Source organism: Equus caballus, chromosome 7 (assembly GCF_041296265.1).
Source record: "Equus caballus isolate H_3958 breed thoroughbred chromosome 7, TB-T2T, whole genome shotgun sequence".
NCBI lineage: Eukaryota > Metazoa > Chordata > Mammalia > Perissodactyla > Equidae > Equus > Equus caballus.
The window spans coordinates 49,452,084-49,475,026 of NC_091690.1; the positions used below are offsets into that span (position 1 = coordinate 49,452,084).

General features: G+C 41.6%; 2 protein-coding genes and 1 non-coding gene across 4 annotated transcripts in view; all 3 read right to left on the minus strand.

The window, feature by feature from the left end:
- Positions 1-671: 671 nt before the first annotated feature.
- Positions 672-22,930, minus strand: LOC100629395 (zinc finger protein 709). Its single transcript, XM_023646469.2, has 4 exons — positions 22,777-22,930; positions 4,980-5,106; positions 4,715-4,775; positions 672-4,323 (listed from the first exon to the last, which is right to left on the minus strand). The coding sequence occupies exons 1-4, from the start codon at positions 22,777-22,779 to the stop codon at positions 2,634-2,636; spliced, it is 1,881 nt and encodes a 626-aa protein (XP_023502237.1). The 5' UTR covers positions 22,780-22,930; the 3' UTR covers positions 672-2,633.
- MIR8998 (microRNA mir-8998) lies at positions 800-894 on the minus strand. The gene is given in 1 exon segment (NR_128007.1): positions 800-894. It is a non-coding gene; the product is annotated as a microRNA mir-8998 (primary transcript).
- The window catches only part of LOC100066251 (zinc finger protein 709), a 112,962-nt gene continuing 91,796 nt past the window's right edge, over positions 1,778-22,943 (minus strand). For both annotated transcript variants that reach the window (XR_011440957.1, XR_011440956.1), the window contains 3 exons: positions 4,980-5,106; positions 4,715-4,775; positions 1,778-4,323 (listed from right to left, as the gene is read on the minus strand). The gene's annotated coding sequence lies outside the window, so the exon portion shown is untranslated. The remainder of the gene's footprint in view (positions 4,324-4,714; positions 4,776-4,979; positions 5,107-22,943) is intronic.

Genomic DNA, 22,943 nt, shown 5'->3' on the forward strand with positions numbered 1-22,943 from the left:
CCACGTCATAAAAATGGCCATTTTCCTCCTTCTTATGAAAACGACTGACTGGAACTTCTTAAAAATTAACTTACCTTCATTATGTTGTTTTCGCCTTCTAGAAAATAATGATTTGGTTCACAAAAAAATTTTTTACAGAAGTTGCAATTAAGTTGACCTGCTCACATCATTGAATACAGAAAATAACCTGCCTCCTTGAATTGCAGTCAAATCCACAAACACAGGCCAAAATCTTGTAAGAAGTCCTTTGAGCACTGTTACTGTTACACCTCAAGGTCCTTTAGGTCTGTGGTCATTCTTACTAGAATTCCTTACACCCCTCTCTGACTGCAGGTGCAATCCTGCAGGTCACTGGAAGAGGGCACTGAAGAAAAATATGGTGGTTAATTTTGGGGTTAAAAATGAATGAGAAATTATTTTCATGACAAAATTATAACTGTAAAAGAATAAGAAATACAGTTTAACTGATGAAGAAATACTCAATTGGTCCGCACATGATAAAATTGACTCAAAATGTATAATGATTAGATGAAGAACCTTGCGAAGTATATCTGAAAATCCATAATCATAAATGGATATTAATAGTCTGTAAAAATGAAATCCACAATATTTATTAACATAGGATGGACTGGAACAGTTGATAAAATATATCAATGAAACAACTAGAGAAGTGTTCATTTCGGAAACAGATGGACATAGATTTTAAAGATTTTATTTTCCTTTTTCTCCCCAAAGCCCTCAGGTACATAGTTGTATATTCTTAGTTGTGGGTCCTTCTAGTTGTGGCATGTGGGATGCCACCTTAGCGCGACTCGATGAGCTGTGTCATGTCCGCTCCTAGGATTCCAACCAACGAAATCCCAGAGTGCGTGAACTTAACCACTCAGCCACGGAGCCAGCCCCTAGACATAGTTTTATTGATGTACACTCAAAGGTCATTGACAACACATTGGGGGAATACATTGAAGCTACAAGTAACAAGAAACACACAGTCTTCCAAACATGAGAAAGGTGATTGTTCTCACATGGAAGAATGGGTCAAGGCAGCTGCTGCACAAGGCAGCAGAGAAACAAACTCACAGGTTCTTTTTATGTCCCATTGGAGATGCCATGGTGAAGCAGGAAAATGTGCTCACTAGCACTATGAACAGCAAAGGTGTTTCCTATACACGTTAGACTTTACTCAATTATCATCTAGGGAAAAGGGGAGTCAGAGAATACTCCCAACCACAAAGGTCTGAATTGGCTTCCTGGTGGACACAAGAGGCCTTACAGAAAGACCCTAACTCGAATGGATCTTTGATGTGAAACTAGTGGAAAATGCATCTCTAACAAAATGGAAATCAACTAATTTCTTGGTGGTTTCCAAGATACTCTTGACAAGAAGGGCAAAGAATCCAGAAAAAGGGATGGAAGGTGGTGTCCTTGAAGCTCCTATGCAACTGTCTCCCTCCCTGTGTGGTGGCTTGAAAATCGGCCTAAGGCCTTGTGTGCTCTGCCTTCCAGATCTCATGCAAGTGAGGCCATTGGTGGATTCCAACAAGGAACCATCAATGGGACGGATTCTTAAAGATCTAGCTCTTCAGATTACCCTCACTGACATAATGCAGTACAGGGGTGATGTGTCCAGCTCTAGATTTTGTTGCCTGCCACAGGCCTCTACTTAATTCAAAGTCTATTCACCAAATACCAGTCAGAAGGAAGGACAAACCGCATAGGCCCAAATACAAAAATAACAATTCACAGGAAGTACACTCTTGGATAAACTTGCCAAACATAAATTTTCCCCAACTGTTTAATAGCACAGAAAATAAAAACAGGCTTCTCCACCCACCACCCCCAGAAAGGAGCTTTCTCTGAAACATGTACAATATGTACAATGGATGAAGCACATGCAGGAACTGTAATACAAGGCCAGTAAGAAAATCACAACAAATACAAACTGTCATTTTTCAATACCCCCTTCACACAGAACAATTAAAACATTACTAAAAAACTAAAGATAAAAAGTTAACTGATTTCAGGGAAATGCACTACCTATGAATCTTATTTACTATTTATGAAGGATGACTAGCAGAATGACCTCACCTCAATATTCATTTCTGAAGTAATTTATAGAAATCCATAGTCTAATCTTGCACTTTAAGAATGGCTTGATAAATACAATATATTTACCACTTTTATAATGACTCTTTCCTGTTCAAAGTTTTCTAGAACCTCATATACAAATTAATTTCCATGAAGCTTTCTCATATGACTTACGTTTACAGTTCTTTTTGGTGGGAGTTTCACATAGAAGGGTGTAGGCCAACTGAAGTCTTTCTCATGCTGTGAACATTCAAGACGTTTTTATCCAGTGAGTCCTTTCATGCCTTCAAGAAAGAAGTGCGATGACAAAAGTCCCAAATTGTTTCTATCTACCTGGTTTTACCTCTAGTGTGCGTTCGTGCATATCCTCAAAAGTTTGCATGAGGCGTCTACTTAATTCAAAGTCTATTCACCAAATACCAGTCAGAAAGAAGGACGAACCGCAAAGGCCCAAATACGAAAATACGAATTCGAGTTTGTTTCTCTGCTGCCTTGTGCAGCAGCTGCCTTGACCCAGTTCTTCCATGTGAGAACAAGCACCTTTCTCATTCAAAGCCTTTCTCACGTTCCTCACATTCACAGGCTTTCTCTCCAGTATGACTTCTTAAATGGACTCGAAGATATCTGGAAGCAGTAAAGGCTTTATTGCATTCTTTACATTCATAGAGCTTGTCTCCAGTGTGAGTTCTTTCATGTTTTCGAAGAGAACTGGAACAAATGAATGCTTTACTGCAGTTTTTATATTCATAGGGTTTCTCTCCAGTATGAGTTCTTTCATGTCTTTGCAGATGAGTGGAACAAGTGAATGCTTTACTGCATTTTTTACATTCATAGGGTTTCTCTCCAGTATGAGTTCTTTCATGAACTCGAAGATAACTGGAGGAAGTGAATGCTTTACTGCAGTTTTTACATTCATAGGGTTTCTCTCCTGTGTGAGTTCTTTCATGTTTTGAAAGAGAATTCGTAGAACTGAAGGCTTTAAGACATACTTTACATTCAAAGGGTTTCTCTCCAGTATGAGTTCTTCCATGTATTTGAAGAGAACGGGAAGAAGTGAATGCTTTACTGCAGTTTTTACATTCATAGGGTTTCTCGCCGGTATGAGTTCTTTCATGTCTTCGAAGATGACTGGAACAAGTGAATGTTTTACTGCATTTTTTACATTCATAGGGTTTCTCTCCAGTATGAATTCTTTCATGAAGTCGAAGAGAACTGAAACAAGTGAATGCTTTACTGCATTTTTTACATTCATGGGGTTTCTCTCCAGTATGAAGTCTTTCATGTCTTTGAAGATTACTGGAAGAAGTGAATCCTTTACTGCATCTTTTACATTCATAGGGTTTCTCTCCAGTATGCATTCTTTCATGAACTCGATGAGAACTGAAAGAAGTGAATGCTGTACTGCAGTTTTTACATTCATGGGGTTTCCCTCTAGTATGAATTCTTTCATGTCTTTGAAGAGAACGGGAAGAAGTGAATGCTTTACTGCATCTTTGACATTCATAGGGTTTCTCTCCAGTATGAATTCTTTCATGAAGTCGAAGAGAACTGAAACGAGTGAATGCTTTACTGCATTTTTTACATGCAAAGGGTTTCTCTCCAGTGTGACTTCTTTCATGGACTCGAAGATAAGTGGAAGAAGTGAATGCTTTACTGCACCTTTTACATTCATAGGGTTTCTCTCCAGTATGAATTCTTTCATGTCTTTGAAGATTACTGGAAGAAGTGAATGCTTTACTGCATCTTTTACATTCGTAGGGTTTCTCTCCAGTATGAATTCTTACATGTCTTTGAAGATGACCGGAACAAGCGAATGCTTTACTGCATTTTTTACATTCATAAGGTTTCTCTCCAGTATGAATTCTTTCATGTCTTTGAAGATAACTGGAACAAGTGAAGGCTTTACTACATTTTTTACATTCATAGGGTTTCTCTCCAGTATGAGTTCTTTCATGCAGTCGAAGTAAAGTGAGATAAGTGAAGGCTTTCCCACATTCCTTACATTTATATGGCTTCTCTCCATATTTTTGAAAGTCATATGTTTTATGTTCAGTGTGACATCTAATGTGCGTTTTAAGGGATGAATGATGCATGAAAACCCTTCCACATGCACTGCATCCCCATGGTTTAGCTCCTGTAGTTTTCTTGTTCAGACTGAGATTTGGAAGAAGGCTGACGTTTTCTTCACACTGACGAGCCTCTTCACTTCCACAGACTCTCCCTACCATATGCTTGCTGTACAAATGAGAAGCACATTGTTAATGATTTCTCTATTCATGATTTTATACTTATGTTTATTACGATTGATAGGAAATGTTTATGATTTCTCCCTTCTGTGAATTCTCTGAAATTAAATATACCGAATCTTCTGGAAAAGGACTTCACCCTTGTTATTATCGAAACAGTGATATTCATAGATAGGGTTCACTAATACTATTTCTAAGTGAAATATTCCACAAAAAGTGAACCTCTACATCACATTTCACAAAGCATATTTGGTGAACATTTTCTAAGAATTAGCAAAATTTGAAGCAAGGGTTATTGGTTTTGTTTGTTCTTTTTTAGAACAATTTCTTAACATACAAGGATTCTCACGTGAGACAGAGCTTTCTATTGCGTGACTCACCTTACTTTTCTCCCCTGGTCTTTGTACTGATCTTCAACATCACAATCTTCCCATGTTACTTCTGAAATGCAGACCCAGAAAGTTTATTCCAAATATTAGAAATTAGACAAAAATTTCTAGATTCTAAGTCTATGATAATCTATGGCCATTTCTACATTATTTACTAACAACCTCCCCTTTCCACATCTACATCTTAGAACACTGATGATGTGCAAGAACCACTTGTTCTCTCATTGATGACGTGAAGGAATGTCCTCACCCTTACCTACTGAGGCCAGGTGCCTGAAGGTTTCCCACATCACATCGCTGTAGAGTTTCTTCTGAGAAGGATCCAGTAAAGCCCACTCCTCTGGGGTGAAGGTCACAGTCACATCCTCAGTGGTCACTGAGTCCTAAAACACCACAAATGTGTTTAGAGTAGCATACATGAACTTGACAGCACTGGGGATGTATACTCCAATTCTAGGAAGGTTACATGGGATTCTATTATCTCCAAACATTCGTCCTATGTGTGAACATCACAAACTCCCTTTTTTCTGAAGACAATGCTCACCAATTTAACAATATTATGAACACATGGAAATACACATTTTTACTGTGATCACATTCCATCCGATTTCTCTCTAAGAAAAAGTTCCAAAACATATTGGGAAATGACAGAAATGCTATAAAATGAAACAAACATCATTTGTGGACCAACGATTCTTCGTAAGAAAAGTTCAATCATCTTCTTTCACTTTACCAACCGGTTACAGCACTCCATGAGGCAGAGGGTGAAATCTATGGGATGTTTCAGTGAATAAAAACATAGTGAACAAGTGCAAGCTTTTTGTTGTGGTCCCATCACCAAACTGAGAGTCCAGGAGGCCTGTGAAAACACACTTTGATCAAGCCAAGCTGCCCACATTGTCCTAAACCTCCAGGCCATTACACGTAAGCAGATGCAGTTGGCTGAATGTAAATATTGTTGTGGTTAAACAGTGCTTTTAACTTGTGTAATATCTATCATAGACTCAGTTCTACCTTTCTCACTCTGGATGATTTGATGGGGCTGGAATTATTATGAACTGAGAGCTCAGGCACAAGGAAGAAGTCATGAAAACTTAGACCATAAGATCACTATACTTATGGACCTCAAAGCTACTTCTCACCAATTTTAGAACACATTTTTAGGGGCCGGCCTGGTGGTGCAGCAGTTAAGTTCGCACGTTCCGCTTCTTGGCAACCCGGGTTTCGCCGGTTCAGATCCCAGGTGCGGACATGGCACCGCATGGCAAGCCCTGCTGTGGTAGGCCTCCCACATATAAAGTAGAGGAAGATGGGCATGGATGTCAGCTCAGGGCCAGGCTTCCTCAGCAACAAAGAGGAGTGGCAGTACTTAGCTCAGGGCTAATCTTCCTCACAAACAGAGAACACATTGTGAGATAATAATGTGCCACAAGAGCTCTTTCTGGTCAAATGCTAACAGTGTACCCAGAGCTTTGCTCCCCTTGAGGGGTAGGTTAAGAGCTGCAGATTGGGGCCAGCCCCGTGCCAATGGTTAAGTTCACGCACTGCACTTTGGCGCCCCAGGGTTTTGCTGGTTCAGATCCTGCGTGAGGACATGGCACCGCTTGTAAGGCCATGCTGAGGTGGTGTCCCACATAGCCCAACCAGAGGCACTCACCACTAAAATATACAACTATTTACTGGGGGGATTGAAGGGAAAAAGCAGGAAAAAACACCACAAGTAGATTGGCAACAGTTGTTAGCTCAGGTGCCAATCTTTAGGAAAAAAACAAAAGAGCTGCAGATTGCAAGGGAGCTCCTTGAAGTCCACAATGGTTTCATGTTAAATTTGCCCATGATTATAAAATACATAAAGCATTTAACAGTGGTTTCCCCAAAAAACATAAAATTTCCTTTGTCCAACTTCAAGGGGAAGTGTTTCCTGACCAGCCACTCTGGATGATGCCCTGTCAACTTCTGATCCTGCACCTAAGGAGCTTAGAAGCTGTCATTCTTGATCTTACAAGAAGAAAATGAATAAACTTGACATGAACCACCTTTCTTAGATCCAGGAGAGCCTTGAGGTCATAGGACAAACCAGAGTCTCCAAACTTGTGAAAGACAAAAAAAAAAAGATGGCGTTTTGAAATATGCCCCACATATTCTGTTCTTAATAAGGCCTGTACTAAAAAAAAAATATGTCTATTTCACCAGAGTCTAATGCAAGGGAAAAATAACAAAACAGGACACAATTTCCATGAAGCCTAGGACAACCCTCTTTAAATGAAGGCTTAAAATGCAGATAATGGGAATACCTGGAGAAAAAGAGACAGAAGAAAACATGAAGTAATAATCACCAAATTACCCTAAAGTTAATGATAGCCAGCACACTGGCCATGCAGTAAGCTCACAGAACACTAAACACGATAAAGTACAAAAGTGCACACCCAAGGGTATCACACTGAAACTAGAGACACATCACAGACAGAGAATGTACTGAAAAATGGCAGAGAAGAAACACACCTTCGACAGAAAGAAACAAAGATTTGAATTAAATTGGACCACTTCTCAAAAACCACGCAACAAGAACAGAGGAGTCTGAAAGAATTAAAGAGTTGAAAATAAAACCCACTTTCCTAGAATTCGGGCAAGCAAAATTATCCTGCAGTACAAAGAAATAAGGACTTTCTGAGACAAAATTTGAGGAAATTTGTCCCAAGTACACATACTTGGAATGAAATTGTTGGAAAGTTTATCAGAAAGAATGTAAATGATAAAGGTAGGGGATTAGAAGAAGAAAAAATGAGGGGACATATCTTTTATGTTTCTTATAATTAATATAACAGATGACACTTTGTTTAAACTAATGTCAGGAAGAATGTATTTGGCAATGAGAAGCTTATGGACAAGAGAAATAAATGACAGCAATGTGAGAAGACACAGGGAAAGGAAAATTGGGGACAGTGTGTTAAGAGGTACTTGCACACGGTGAAGCGGCACAGTGTTACTTGGCAGAGGGGTGGGTTAGTTGTGCATGTATGCTGAAAACTCAAGGACAAAGACTAAAATGTGTTTTTTAAAAAATGTGTAACTGATATGCTAAGAGAGGGGAAAAAAGAATTACAGGAAATGCTCAATTTTAACGAGAAAAGGTGGCAAAAAGGTAGAAGACAAAAACAAACAAGGGTAAAAATGGAAAAACTAAAATTTTGGTAAATATTAATCCAACTGAATAAACAACCACTTTAATCATCAATGGTCTCATTACAACTGAAAGACACAGTAATAGAGTTCAAAAAATACCACTGTATGCTGTCTACAAGAAACCCACCCTAAGCACAAAGTCAGAGACAGATGAAAGGTAAAGGGATGGAGAAAAACAGACCATGCCAACACGAATCCAAAGGAAGCTGCCAGAGGAATAGACATCATAGACAATGCAGATTTCAAACTGAGGAAGATGCAGAGATAGAGGGGCAGTAGGTACTGATAAAGGGGCCTATTCTCTGAGAAGGCACAGCAACGCTGCATGTGTACCTGCCTAACAAAAGAGGGGCAACACACCTCAGGGAGGAACTGATCGAATGCAGGAGAGATAGACAAATCCAGTACCAAAGCTGTAGAAGTCAATACCCCCTCATCAGGAATTAGACATTTCAGTAGGCAGGAAGTGAGGAAGGACAGACGTGAAATGAACAGCACTGTGAAACAGCTGGGTTTCATTGTAATCTATAGAATACTTCACAGAACAGCAGAATATACATTCTTCTCAGGTTCACATGCAACATTCACCAAAACAAACTACATCCTGGGACATAAAGCACACCTTAACAAATTTGAAAGAACAGAAATCATACAAAATAGGCTCTCACACCACATAAGCATTCTTCTAGAAGGCAATACCAGACATAGTTGGAAAACCCCCTCATACACGGTGATTCAAAAATACACTTCTAAATAATACATAGTAGCAAACTAGAAGTCTCAAGAAAAATGAAAAATTATTTTGAATTAAAAACATGAAAACACAAGATAGCAAAGGTTCTTGGATGTAGCGAAAGCAGTATCCAGGGGGAAATTTAAGCCATCACATACAGTGGAAAAATCAAAGATCTCTAATCCCTAATACAAGCATGTACCTTAACAAAGAATAAAGAGAAGAGCAAGTTAAACCCAAAGCAAGCACAATAAAAGAAATAATGAAAATTAGAACGAAATGAATATCATTGTGGGAAATCAATGAGAAAATGAAAAGAAAAAAGCTGCTTGTTTCACAAGACAAATAAAATTGATGAATATCCAGTGAAGATAACAAAGAGAAGAGGGAAGACAGAAATTACTAATATCAGGAAGGAAAGGACGAGAAATGAATATAAAATAAGATGATAAAATGCAACATCCATTTATGATAAACTAGTAATAGAGGTGAACTTCCACTTCTTGAGAAAGAACATCTTCACAAATCCTGTAGCTAAATTCATGGCGTTTGTTCCATATGATATGACTGTCTCTACGCAAGAACTGGAAGAACTCACAATGACAGAAACAACTCCTGGGATTAAGAAGAGTACAGTAAGTTTGCTCTCCTTCCAGTCCCACACAAATAGAGTCAACCGAACTTTGACACAGAAGGAGATTCAAACGAAAAAGCAAGTATTTTAAACAAACGGGGAGAAATAATGGATACCCACATGCAAACACACACACACACAAAACAAATGTAGACACAGGCCTCACACTTTTCATGAAAATTAAGTCACAACACATCACAGATCTCAATGTAAAATGCCAAAGGAATAAACTCCTACAAGATAACACAGAAGAAAATCTGGATGACCTTGTGTTTGTTGATGAATTTTCACATAGAAAACCAAAAAGCAAGGTACACAAAAGAACAAACCAAAACTTTTACAATTTTAAGTAAAAAGAAAAACTCCTCCTCTGAAAAAGATGGTGTAAAGAGAAGATCAATACCAATTCAGAGTAAGAGAAAATCTCTGTAAAACATTTATTGGATGAATGATTGGTATCTGAAATATGCAAAGAATTCTTAAACTGTAATAGTCAGAGGAAAAAAATGCAATTAAAAATGGGCAAAAGATCTGCAGACAGCTCACTGAAGGAGAGATCTAGATGGGAAATAAGCAATATGAAACATGCTCTACATCAAATGTCATTAGGAAATTGCAAAGAAAACAACAATGGGGATCATGAAACACTTATTAAATTGGTAAAAGTCAAAATATTCAGAACAGCAAACATCAGTGAAGATGCAAAGCTACAGGGACTCCTAGTTCATCGCGGGTAGAAACCGGATTTGGAACATCCACACTGGAAGACAGGAACCTCCTTTCAAAATGAGATACACTGTCACTACATAGAGTAAGAGCCAGCAATCATGCTCCGCGGTATTTTTCCAAATGAGCTGAAACCTTATGCTCGCACAAAACCTACATAACAATGTTTAGAAGAACTTTATTCATAACTGGCAAGTGTTAGAATTTTCAACAAGATGTCCTTCAAGTATCAAACAGACAATCAGTGGTGCATCCAAACAATGAAACACCGTCCAATGATAAAAAGAAATGAGGTATCAATCTAGCCATGGAAACACATAGAGGAACCTTAAAAAGCTATTATTAAGTAAAGAAGCCAATGTGACAACGCTGTGTAGTGTATGATTCCAAGTATATAAAATTCTGGGAAAGACAAAAGTATGAACCACTAGAAGGATCTTTAGTTGTGAAGGATTTGGGGGTTGGAGGGAGGGATGAGTCAATAGGTGGAGCACAGGGGAGTTTCAGGGAAGAGAAATTACACTCCATGATACGGAAATGATGGGGACACGTCAGTACACATTTGCCAAAACCCACACAGTGTGTAACACACAGAGTCAATGCTAACGTGCACCGCGCACTGTAATTCGTCCAATTCACCCCTTTTTTACTGAAACAGGACATCTCTCATTCAACTGACTTCAAGTTATTTCCTTTTCAAGACTGGCCCTGAGCTAATCTGTTGCCAATCTTTTTTTCTTCTTCTCCTAAAAGCCCCCAATACATGGTTGTATATTCTAGTCGTAGGTCCTTCGAGTTGTACAATGACTTCAACGTATTTCAATAAGCCAGTCTGTGCTCTAGGAGCCTGAGAACCAAACGGGAGGGGAAACTTCCATCGAATGCCTTGTTGGGGAGCACAGCACTGTTTTCTCTGAGAAGTGCCATGGTCACTATCAGTAGTGTCAGAACCCCAAGGTGGATGATGAGTGTCCTGGTATTGTACACCTATTAGTGTACATACAAGTGTGACTCTGATTTCTATTTTGGGTATCTCTGAGTCAAGACATTTCCAGAATTCTTTTACCACAAAGGGGCAAGACAACTGGTTGCTTTATAGAGTTTCAGGTGCCTGAGCTTAAGTTGGGTTGAATTAATCTCTTCACTGGGCCAAACTCAGACTGTGGTTGGTCCACTATAACCCAGAGGGTCGGGATCTTTGCTGCAACAGGTACAGGGCTGGGAGCAGCAGCAGAGTGACTTAGGGGCCCTGGGGAGCCCTCTGGAATCTTGCTTCCTACTGGCTGCACTTTCCTGGCCCTTCCTTCTCTCTGAAATAATTACTCTTTAAGGAGCAACCATCAGATGGGCTCAGCTCAGTGATAGGGTATAATCATCCTCATAACCGTAGACTCCCCCTAATGTCAAGGCGACTCCAGCCTCAGTCTCACCTTCACTCTCAACACACACACAGATGCCACCCAAGACACTGACAGAAGATCACATTAAGGAGGCTGGATTCCCAGACTCCTGCTCTCAGAGGACAGGAATTCCCAAAACTGCCAACTCAGTGTCCTCTGCAGTTAGAACCCAGGCTTGGTGGGGTCAACAGTGCAACACAGGGCAGCACAGCGCCCAGGAGGAGCTGCCCAGCAAGTAGCAGCCCACAGTGCAGGAGCCTCCAGGCTTTGTCATCAGCCTGTCCAGGTAAGAAGGCCCAGGGGAAAAGGGAGGGCGAGGCTTAAGTGGTCAGTCGTCAAACATCATCAGTACCAAACTCTGGCCACTCATTACAAGAAGAAACTTGAGGGACAAAAATAGGCATTCACACTAGCTGTTTTTTATATAAAGAAACACTAACAGGATGATGAAGCAGTGAGCAAAACTGGTCATTGGAGAGTGGCTGGAGTAAGAGCAGGAGTGGGGCAGGGCATGTGGGCAGGAAGTTCTCTTAAGTTACTGTCCTCTCTTACAAACTTTTTAAACATTCCCATGCAGGGGCCGGCCCGGTGGCCCAGCCCTTAAATGCTCACTTCCACTTCGGTGGCCCAGGGTTCGCTGCTTCGGATCCCGGGTGCAGACATGGCACTGCTTGGCATGCCATGCTGTGGTAGGTGTCCCACAGGTAAAGTGAAGGGAGATGGGCACGGATGTTCGCTCAGGGCCAGCCTTCCTCAGCAAAAAAAGGAGGATTGGCAGCAGTTAGCTCAGGGCTAATCTTCCTCAAAAAAACAAAAATATTCCCATGTATTCTTCACTTGAAATAAGGGCAGACCAGGGCAGGCCCAGTGGCATAGCAGTTGAGTCCACATGCTCCGCTTTGGTGGTCTGGGATTCGCCAGTTTGGATCCTGGTCATGGACCTATGTACCGCTTGTCAAGCCATGCTGTGGCAGGCGTCCCACATATAAAGTAGAGGAAGATGGGCACGGATGTTAGTGCAGGATCAATCTTCCTCAAAAACAAAATAAAATAAAATAAGGAGAGACATTTACATACACCATATTTTCCTATGTTTGATCATTATTTTTAAATAACTTTTATTTTTAACATTTCTACATAGGAAATCATTTCAAGATTTAATCCTTTAAACATTAATGGATATAAAATTGTAAACCATAAAATATTTGCCAATCTCTTTCTAACAAAAAAGACAAGGGGCATTTTTGTTTCTGCCTCCACTATATCTACCCTGGGAATATTTTTAGGAAGGAGTAGCATATTATACAACGTTAGGGGTTTGCAATTAAGCCCTGAAATAAACTAGGAATTCCAAAGATTTACACAACCTCTGACCTGATTCCTCATATCAATGAAAAGAGAAATTCAAGTGCCTTTTCCCCACATCCATTAAAACAGATTTCAGAGGCTGGCCCAGTGGCATAGCGGTTAAGTTCACTTTGCTCTGCTTCAGTGGTCTGTGGTTTGCACGTTTGGATCTCAGGTGTGGACCCAGCACCCCTCATCAAGCCAGGCTGTGGCAGCATCCCACATAAAATGGAGGAAGATGGGCACAGATGGTACCTCAAGCGACAATCTTCCTCACACACAAACACACAAACAATAAGAAAATAAGTAAAATTCACTTGCCTTAGGAATCGTATAGCCTTTTAAATGTGAAACTTCTCTAGGGACATGGACACACAAACCTGACCTAAACATGGAAAATGCACCTGAGAACTGAAATACACCCATCGCACATCTTGAGGTTCTCTTGTCTAAATGGAAAAAAATTGTTTGTTCCACAATTTTCTTGCCTTGCTCACATCATATCTCTGACATTACATTCCAAAACCCCAAGTGCAAATGGAAACTAGAATCAGTGGATTGTAACCTTCAACTGATCAAGGAATCCAAGGACAGAAACAGGAATATTCCAATCAGCTCATAGAAGCAGCCTGCTGGCCTGCAGTTCAGAAGGAAACCCACACTCAGAAAGGGACCATATTCCCAGACTTGAGGTGTAGACTCTCCCAATTGAGACAGAACCCCTGGAGAGGGTGAGTCCCTGGTGAAGGGGGGGGTGGGACCCCTGAGCAGCCACAGGAATGAACTCTGGGAGCCCCATGCACCCTCCCTCTCCTGTGAGCATGGAAGCACTGCCTCCCCCAGGTTCCCACTCTCACATGTGAGGAAACTCTCAGCCAGATTCAGTCTAAGGTTCTGACCCACATGAACTCCAAATTCATGAACCCTGTCTCCACAGGACAGAAGACCTGATCTTCACAAACTTCCTCACTGTGCACAGATTACACTCTCAGTGCACCTACAGTGTGGGTGCAAAACTGAAACAGTGTCTAAAATGTCCAGCCCTAAGGAACCACAACCACAACCTCAGGAAGGGTGTCACTCCCCACCCCATGAGCACGTGCACCCCCAGCTTTCCAGGGCTCTGCAGCTCCTCTCAGGATAAAGGCTCCTTCCATGGGGGTGTGAGCAGGAGGAGGGGGAGGCTCCCCAGGAAGAACAGCTGGGCCTTCAAGTCCTTCCCTCTGCACGCCCAAGGGGGCCTTAGCTTGGGTCTTAGACTGGGAGCCTCTGCTCCCCACTGGAGATGCTTTGGAACAGCATTGTTATTTTACATGACACAAACCCAGTGTTTCAATAATCCAGCAAAAGCATTTAAATGCAGACCTTTCAGAGAAAGTAGGGAAGAAAAGTATAAGCTATTCCTATCACTTCAACTAGAAAACCACAAATGTCTATTCCTTTAAGAAAAAAGGTGAATTACTACTGTTACTGAGTGAGGGCTCGCCACCTGATGTGCACAGAAGCTGGGATCATGGCACACCAGGCTTTGAAAGAAGAAACAGTTGAAGGTGCCATCGATTGGCAAGGAGACAGGAGGACAGGCTCTCAACTCTGGCTCCCTCATCCAGAGCAGGGGCTGAGGCTTAAGGGAGCAGGGAGGGCCAGCTGGGATGCAAAGACCTGGCAGGGTGAGGTCTGACTGGCAGATCAAAACTTTCTCTTCTGCACAGGCTCCTGGCTGGCCAACTTCTGTGACAAAGAGCTTTAACATCCTGCTGTTAAGATGGGGTTAGTGACGGGAGGTTACGAGGAAAAGCACACTGAACAAGAATCAAGTTGTCATGCAGATTTAACTCGCCTTTTCCACTGACAAAGTTTCTACAGATCTGCAGCCATCCTGCCCTTCCTGGCACAGAGAGGGAGGCACCCTTACAAAGGGATGTTTCTCTTAAATGTAAACTTCCCTTACAAAAGGGTAACTTCTAGGTTTTCAGAGATTTGCCTGTGTCTGCTGTTTTTTACTACTCATCAGCTCAAAATAGCCCTTATGCCAAACACCCATAATTTGGGATGACAACTCTGTTCCCGGTCCTGTGGTGACATTATTTCCGAGGCAAGAAATCACACCTGAACACTTGTGGTCAGCATGTGTAAGCCCTGGAATTTCATTCGAAAGCATCCAAAAGTAAGGAACACACCTCAGAAACTAACGACAGACATTCAAGGTATGAAAGACTGAAACAAGTATTCTGAAAAAATGGAATGTTACAAATGAATACTATATTTTTCCTGAAATTCACCTCTATGTTGCCTGTTTGGAACTACTTCATAGTGTCTTCCAAGGTCTACTGACTAAATATATTTACCTTTATTGAAAGACAGAGACTTAAATAAGTGAATAACTTTTTGATTCTCAAATGTGGGGGGAGATGCCAATGGGACAGACCACCCAGGACATTTTTTTCAACAGGAACCTCCACCTAAAGCACTTCCCATAGGATGTCTGGGCCCAGAAAGATCCTGGGGGAGAGACACAAGCATTTTCTGCAATGAGGTTCCAGGTGGTTATTCTCTGCTTTCCTCTATGTAAAACATCCACATGATGAGGATCGAGGCTGCCCCAGGGAAAGAAGCCCAAGGCATCCTGCCCTGCATACCAATCTACATCATCCTCCGGGAAGCACAGGACATCCTGACCTGATCCAATTGGATTCTTTCTAAAGTTACAGGACCACCCAATAACCAGACCCCAACTGCACCCGCCATTTTAATGACTTTTATTTTTTTTGGAAGATGAGCCCTGTGCTAACATCTGCTGCCAATCCTCTTCTTTCTGCTGAGGAAGACTGGCCCTGGGCTAACATCTGTGCCCATCTTCCTCCACTTTATACGTGGGACACCTGCCACAGCATGGCTTGCCAAGCAGTGCCATGTCCGCACCGGATCCCAACTGGCGAACCCTGGGTCACCAAAGCAGAATGTGGGAACTCAACCATTGTGCCACTGGGCCAGCCCCACAACTTTTTTATATGATCTTTCCTTTGTCTTGTAGAGGAATAACTCACATACCTATGCCTTATAAGTTTAGCCCTGCCCTAAATCCACTTCAACTCTTCCTTCCCATGGGTCCTGTCCCCACACTATTCTCTGAATAAGGGAGCATTACTCCCAGACCTTGAGAGTCCAAGAAATCTTTCAACTTCTCGGCTCCTGGAGTCCGTATCACACAGACAAAAATAATGCTTAAAATAAAGCCATCATGGGAGAAGGGGCGGAAAAAATGGCATGGTGAGCTGACTCGGGACTCCTTCCCCTCCAAAATATAACAAAGGATTGGAAAAACTAAATTTCAGATAAATCTAATGCCAACACATTAGAGACCTACAATACCAAGAAGGCGGAGGACAGAGACCTTGCTGCCGGCCTCAGAGGAGCTGGAATGGGGTAGGAGAGAACGTCGCTCCCTCCCGTAGAGTCTGTGATCACTGCTGCACGGGTCCAGGAAGGAGCGGGGGAGGGGCCGTGCAACCAGGGGATCATCCAGGACTCCCACCGCTGGTACAGTGGAAACCTGCTGACGGTGAAAAGCTTCCGTGCACGAGGACCCCATAAACCCAGGGCCTCGGGAGACCAGAGAACAGAACTGATCCAAATCCAGATTGGAGCGCGAGAAAAGCAGCCCCTTCCTCACAGCAAAGCGCACTGGGCACCGCCATCTTGCCCGAAGGCGGAGAGCTCAGAACATGCGGCTCTCAACCCCCATCTAATGGCAACAGGCTGTAACTGCAACCGAATTCTAATACCATGAGAAAAAACTGCTCCTCTACCATCCAGCAATTTATAAAAGCCCCAGACCAGAAGGAAAACAATAAAAACATAGAATTAAGTCCTGAGGACTTGGAATTAGGTAAACTAAGTGAAAATGAGTTTAGAGAAGCTATAATCAAAAAACTCAATGAGGTAGAGAGAAAGATAGAGAAACAAGTCAATCAGTTCTGGAGTTACTTCAGAAAAGAGATTGAAATTATAAAGAAGAATCAAACAGAATTACTAGAGATGAAAAACACAAAGGACCAGATAAAACAGAATATGGATTCCCTGAATGCCCATGTAGACACCATAGAAGAACAAATTAACATAATTGAAGACAGACAGGCTGAATGGCTCCAGACAGAGGAAGAAAGAGAACAAAGAATTAAAAAAAAAAAAAGAGGAAAATTTCCGAGAGATAGTGGATTCAATGAGGAGAAAGAACTTAAGGATGACAGGAATTCCCGAGAACGTGGAAAAGGAAAATGGAGCAGAAAGTGTGCTTAATGAGATTATAGAAGAGAACTTCCCAAATCTAGGGATTGACAGAGAAATGCATGTAGAGGAAGCTTTCAGATCTCCTAGTTTTGTCAATGTAAAACGACCTACTGCAAGGCACATAGTAGTAAAATTGGCAAGAAGGAAAGATAAGGAAAGAATACTCAGGGAAGTAAGAAAAAAGAAGAGAATAATCTATAAAGGAGCCCCTATCAGACTGTCAGTGGATTTCTCTACAGAAACCTTACAAGCTAGGAGAGAATGGAGTGATATATTCAAAGCTTTAAAAGATAAAAATCTTTAGCCAAGAATACTCTATCCAGCAAGAATTTCCTTCAGATATGAGGGAGAAATTAAATCTTTTCCAGACAAACAAAAGTTAAGGGAATTTGTAACTAAAAGCCCTCCACTACAAGAAATCCTCAAGAAGGCTCTCATACCTGAAAAAAGGGAGAAAGGGGTCACAAACCACAGACTAGGGAGACTGATGGATAGAACCAGAACAGGATAGCAAATATTCAACTATAGCATTAGAGTTAAGGTAAAAACTACCAAAGCAAGGACGATCTTATCACTCTAACTACAAATTCATAACACGAGTTGGAATAAGAAATGAAAATAATTATTTAGGAAGGGAAGAGCAAAGGCTCTAAATCAGTCTAGGCCAAGTAAGTAAGAGACCACCAGAGAATAGACTATATTATACATGAGATTCTGAATACAAACTTCAGGGTAGCAACTAAACTAAAAAACAGAACAGAGCCACAAAACATAAATAAGGAAAAATCTAAGAAACCCAGCATAAGAAATTGCAGTATCAAATGGGCCAGCTAAAGCACACAGGAAAACAAATGCAGGAAAACAAGATAATGAGCGACAGATTGACAGCATTAAGTCCACATGCATCAATAATCACTCTCAATGTAAACAGATTGAACTCTCCAATAAAAAGACACAGAGTGGCAAAACGGATTAAAGAACAAGATCCAACAATTTGTTGCCTCCAGGAAACACACCTCAGCCCCAAGGACAAACACAGACTCAGAGTGAAAGGGTGGAGGACAATACTTCAAGCTAATAGCAAGCAAAAAAAGGCAGGTGTTGCAATTCTTATATCAGACCAAGTGGATTTCAAAATAAGACAGGTAAAGAGAGACACAGAGGGACAATATATAATGATCAAAGGGACACTTCATCAAGAAGAAATAACGCTTATAAATATCTATGCACCCAACAGAGGAGCACCAAGATTCATAAAGCAACTATTAACAGACCTAAAGGAAGATGTTAAAAACAACACAATAATAGTAGGGGACCTCAACACCCCACTCACATCAATGGACAGATCATCCAGACAGAAAATCAACAAGGAAATAGTGGAGCTGAATGAAAAACTAAAACAATTGGACTTAATAGACATATATAGATCACTCCACCCTGAAGGAGATGGATACACATTCTTCTCAAGTGCACATGGAACATTCTCTAGGATAGACCATATGTTGGGAAACAAGGCAAGCCTCTACAAATTTAAAAAAATTGAAATAATAACAAGCATCTTCTCCAATCATAACGCTATAAGGCTAGAAATTAATTACAAGAAAAAAGCTGAGAAAGGCACAAAGATGTGGAGACTAAACAACACACTACTGAACATTGAATCATTGCAATGGATCATGGAACAAATTAAAGAAGAAATAAAAAAATACCTGGAAACAAATGAAAATGATAGCATGCCATACCAACTCATATGGGATACAGCAAAAGCTGTATTAAGAGGAAAATTCATCGCAATACAGGCACATCTTAACAAACAAGAAAAATCCCAAATAAGCAATCAAACTACACCTAACTGAACTAGAGAAAAAAGAACAAATAAAGCCCAAAGTCAGAAGGAGAGAAATAATAAAAATCAGAGCAGAGATAAATGCTATTGAAACAAAAAAGGCAGTAGAAAGGATCAATGAAACAAAGAGCTGGTTCTTTGAGAAGATAAATAAAATTGGCAAACCCCTAGCCAGACTTACAAAGAAAAAAAGGGAGAAAGCTCAAATAAACAAAATCAGAAATGAGCGAGGAGAAATAACAACAGACTCTGCAGAAATACAACAGATTATAAGAGAATACTACAAAAAACTATACGCCAACAGAATGGATAACCTAGAGGAAATGGATAAATTCTTGGACTCCTACAATCTCCCAAAGCTCACTCAAGAAGAGGCAGACAATTTGAACAGACCAATCACAAGGAAAGAGATTGAAACAGCAATCAAAAACATCCCAAAGAATAAAACCCCAGGACCAGATGGCTTTCCTGGAGAATTCTACCAAACTTTCACAGAGGAGTTAATACCTATCCTTTTCAAGCTATTCCAGAAAATTAGGGAGGATGGAACACTTCCTAACACATTCTACGAGGCCAATATCACGCTGATACCAAAAGCTGACAAGGACAGCATGAAAAAGGAGAACTACAGGCCAATATCGCTGATGAACACAGATGCAAAAATTCTAAACAAAATTTTGGCAACCAGAATTCAGCAATTCATCAAAAGAATCATACATCATGATCAGGTGGGATTCATACCAGGGACACAGGGATGGTTCAACATCCGCAAATCAATCAACGTGATACACCACATCAACAAACTGAAAAATAAAAACCACATGATCATCTCAATAGATGCAGAGAAGGCATTTGACAAGATCCAACAGCCATTTATGATGAAAACTCTGAACAAAATGGGCATAGAAGGAAACTACCTCAACATAATAAAGGCCATATATACAAACCCATAGGCAACATCATACTCAATGGGCAAAAACTGAACGCCATCCCCCTGAAAACAGGAACGAGACCCAGATGCCCTCTATCACCACTCTTATTTAACATGGTACTGGAGGTCCTGGCCAGAGCAATCAGGCAAGAAAACGGAATAAAAGGAATCCAAATAGGGAGGGAAGAAGTGAAACTCTCGCTGTTTGCAGACGACATGATCTTATATACAGAAAACCCCAAAGAATCCATCGGAAAACTGTTAGAAGTAATCAACAACTACAGCAAAGTTGCAGGGTATAAAATCAATTTGCAGAAATCAGTAGCATTTCTATACTCCAATAAAGAACTAACAGAAAAAGAACTCAAGAACACAATACCATTCACAATCGCAACAAAAAGAATAAAATACCTTGCGGTAAATTTAACTAAGGAAGTGAAGGACCTATATAATGAAGATTACAAGGCCTTTCTGAGAGAAATGGATGACGACATAAGGAGATGGAAAGACATTCCAGGTACATGGATTGGAAGAATACACATAGTTAAAATGTCTGTTCTGCCTAAAGCAATCTACAGATTCAACACTATCTCAATCAGAATCCCAATGACATTCTTTACAGAAATAGAACAAAGAATTCTAAAATTCATATACGGCAACAAAAGACCGCGACTTGCTAAAGCAATCCTGAGAAAAAAGAACAAAACGGGAGGCATCACAATCCCTGACTTTAAAACATACTACAAAGCTACAGTAATCAAAACAGCATGGTACTGGTACAAAAACAGGTGCACAGATCAATGGAACAGAATTGAAAGCCCAGAAATAAAACCACACATCTATGGACAGTTTATCTTTGAGAAAGGAGCTGAGGACATACAATGGAGAAAAGAAAGTCTTTTCAACAAATGGTGCTGGGAAAACTGGAAAGCCACATGTAAAAGAATGAAAATTGACCATTCTTTTTCACCATTCCCCAAAATAAACTCAAAATGGATCAAAGACCTAAAGCTGAGACCTGAAACCATAAGGCTTCTGGAAGAAAACGTAAGCAGTACACTCTTTGACATCAGTATTAAAAGGACCTTTTCAGACTCCATGTCTTCTCAGAGAAGGGAAAGAATAGAAAGAATAAACAAATGGGACTTCATCAGATTAAAGAGCTTCTTCAAGGCAAATGAAAACAGGATTGAAACAAAAAAACAACTCACTAACTGGGAAAAAATATTTGCAAGTCATATATCTGACAAAGGCTTAATATCCATAATATATAAAGAACTCTCGCAACTCAACAACACATCAAACAACCCAATCAAAAAATGGGCTGGAGACATGAACAGACATTTCTCCAAAGAAGACATACTGATGGTCAATAGGCACATGAAAAGATGTTCATCATCGCTGATCATCAGGGAAATGCAAATCAAAACTACACTAAGATATCACCTTACACCCATTAGAATGACAAAAATATCTAAAACTAATAGTAACAAATGTTGGAGAGGTTGTGGAGAAAAAGGAACCCTCATACACTGCTGGTGGGAATGCAAACTGGTGCAGCCACTATGGAAAACAGTACGGAGATTCCTCAAAAAATTAAAAATAGAACTACCATATGATCCAGCCATCCCACTACTGGGTATCTAACCAAAGAGCTTGAAGTCAGCAATCCCAAAAGTCCTATGTACCCCAACGTTCACTGCAGCATTATTTACAATAGCCAAGACGTGGAAGCAACCTAAGTGCCCATCAACAGATGAATGGATAAAGAAGATGTGGTACATATATACAATGGAATACTACTCAGCTGCGAAACAGAACAAATTCATTCTATTTGCAATAACATGGATGGACCTTGAGGGAATTGTTAAGTGAAATAAGCCAGCTAGAGAAGGATAATCTGTGTATGACTCCACTCATATGAGGAATTTAAAAATGTGGACTAAGAACAGTTTAGTGGACACCATGGGAAAGGTGGGGTGGGGGCTGGGCACAAAGGGTGAAGTGGTGCACCTACAACACGACTGACAAACATTAATGTACAACTGAAATTTCACAAGATTGTAACCTATCATTAACTCATTTAGAAAAATAAAATAAAATAAAGCCATCATGGGCCCGCCTGTGGCCGAGTGGTTAAGTTCACGAGCTCTGCTTCGGTGGCCCAGGGTTTCGTGGGTTCGAATCCTGGCGCGGACGCGGCACCACTCATCAGGCCATGCTGAGGCGGTGTCCCACAAGCCACAACTAGAGCCACTCACAACTAAAATCTACAACTATGGGGGGGGCGGGAGCTGTTGGGAGAAAAAGGACAAATAAAATCTTGAAAAAAAAAAATAGAGCCATCCATGGCTCTGGGGGATAACGATAAGCGGTTAAAATATTGGGTCTGGTTGAAACGCGCCAGGGAGGAAGAAGTGTTGATAATGATCCTATGAATGAAAGAGGGGAAGTGGCTTTGGGAGGGCGGGGAGGCATCTGGAAATTTACGGATTTACTGTCAGTCCCAGGAAGAGCAGCCTGTGGGGAAAGGACTGTGGATTGAGACGCTGCTCCCCAAACATTTGGAAAACTATGGAGAAAACGGGTGCGCTCTGAGGAGAAAGGAGGCTCTGGGGACCCCACAACCAGAGCTCCTCCGCGCACGGAGCCCGGAGACCGAGGCCCGACTGTCCTGCGGGCCCTCCCGCGGGCCCCGCACCGTCTGGGACACGCGGGGCTGCGGCCGCACAGCGGCCCAGAGACGCTCCGGTCCAAGTCGCCGCGCGCAGGGACCACAGGACGCCCGGGGCCCGGCTGCCTGCCCCGCCCCCACGCTGCGGCCGGAGGGGCCTGAGGGCCGAGAGGCGCCACCGCGGACTCGGGGCCGCAGACTCCGGAGGGGACCGAGGGAGGCCGGGCCCCCTCCGCCGCTTCCCACCAGCCCCTCCTTCCGCGTCCTCACCCCGGGGCCGCACACTCACCATTCCTAGGGCTCCTGGGTCCCCTGAGTTCTTCCTACGACCCCCACGGCCACTGCAGGTCACAGGGTGACAGAAGCTGCAGCAGAGCCACCAGGACCCTTACGGCAGACAACAGCTCACGTGCAGCTCCGCAGCAGCCGGAAGCCACCTTAACAGGAAGTCCAGTG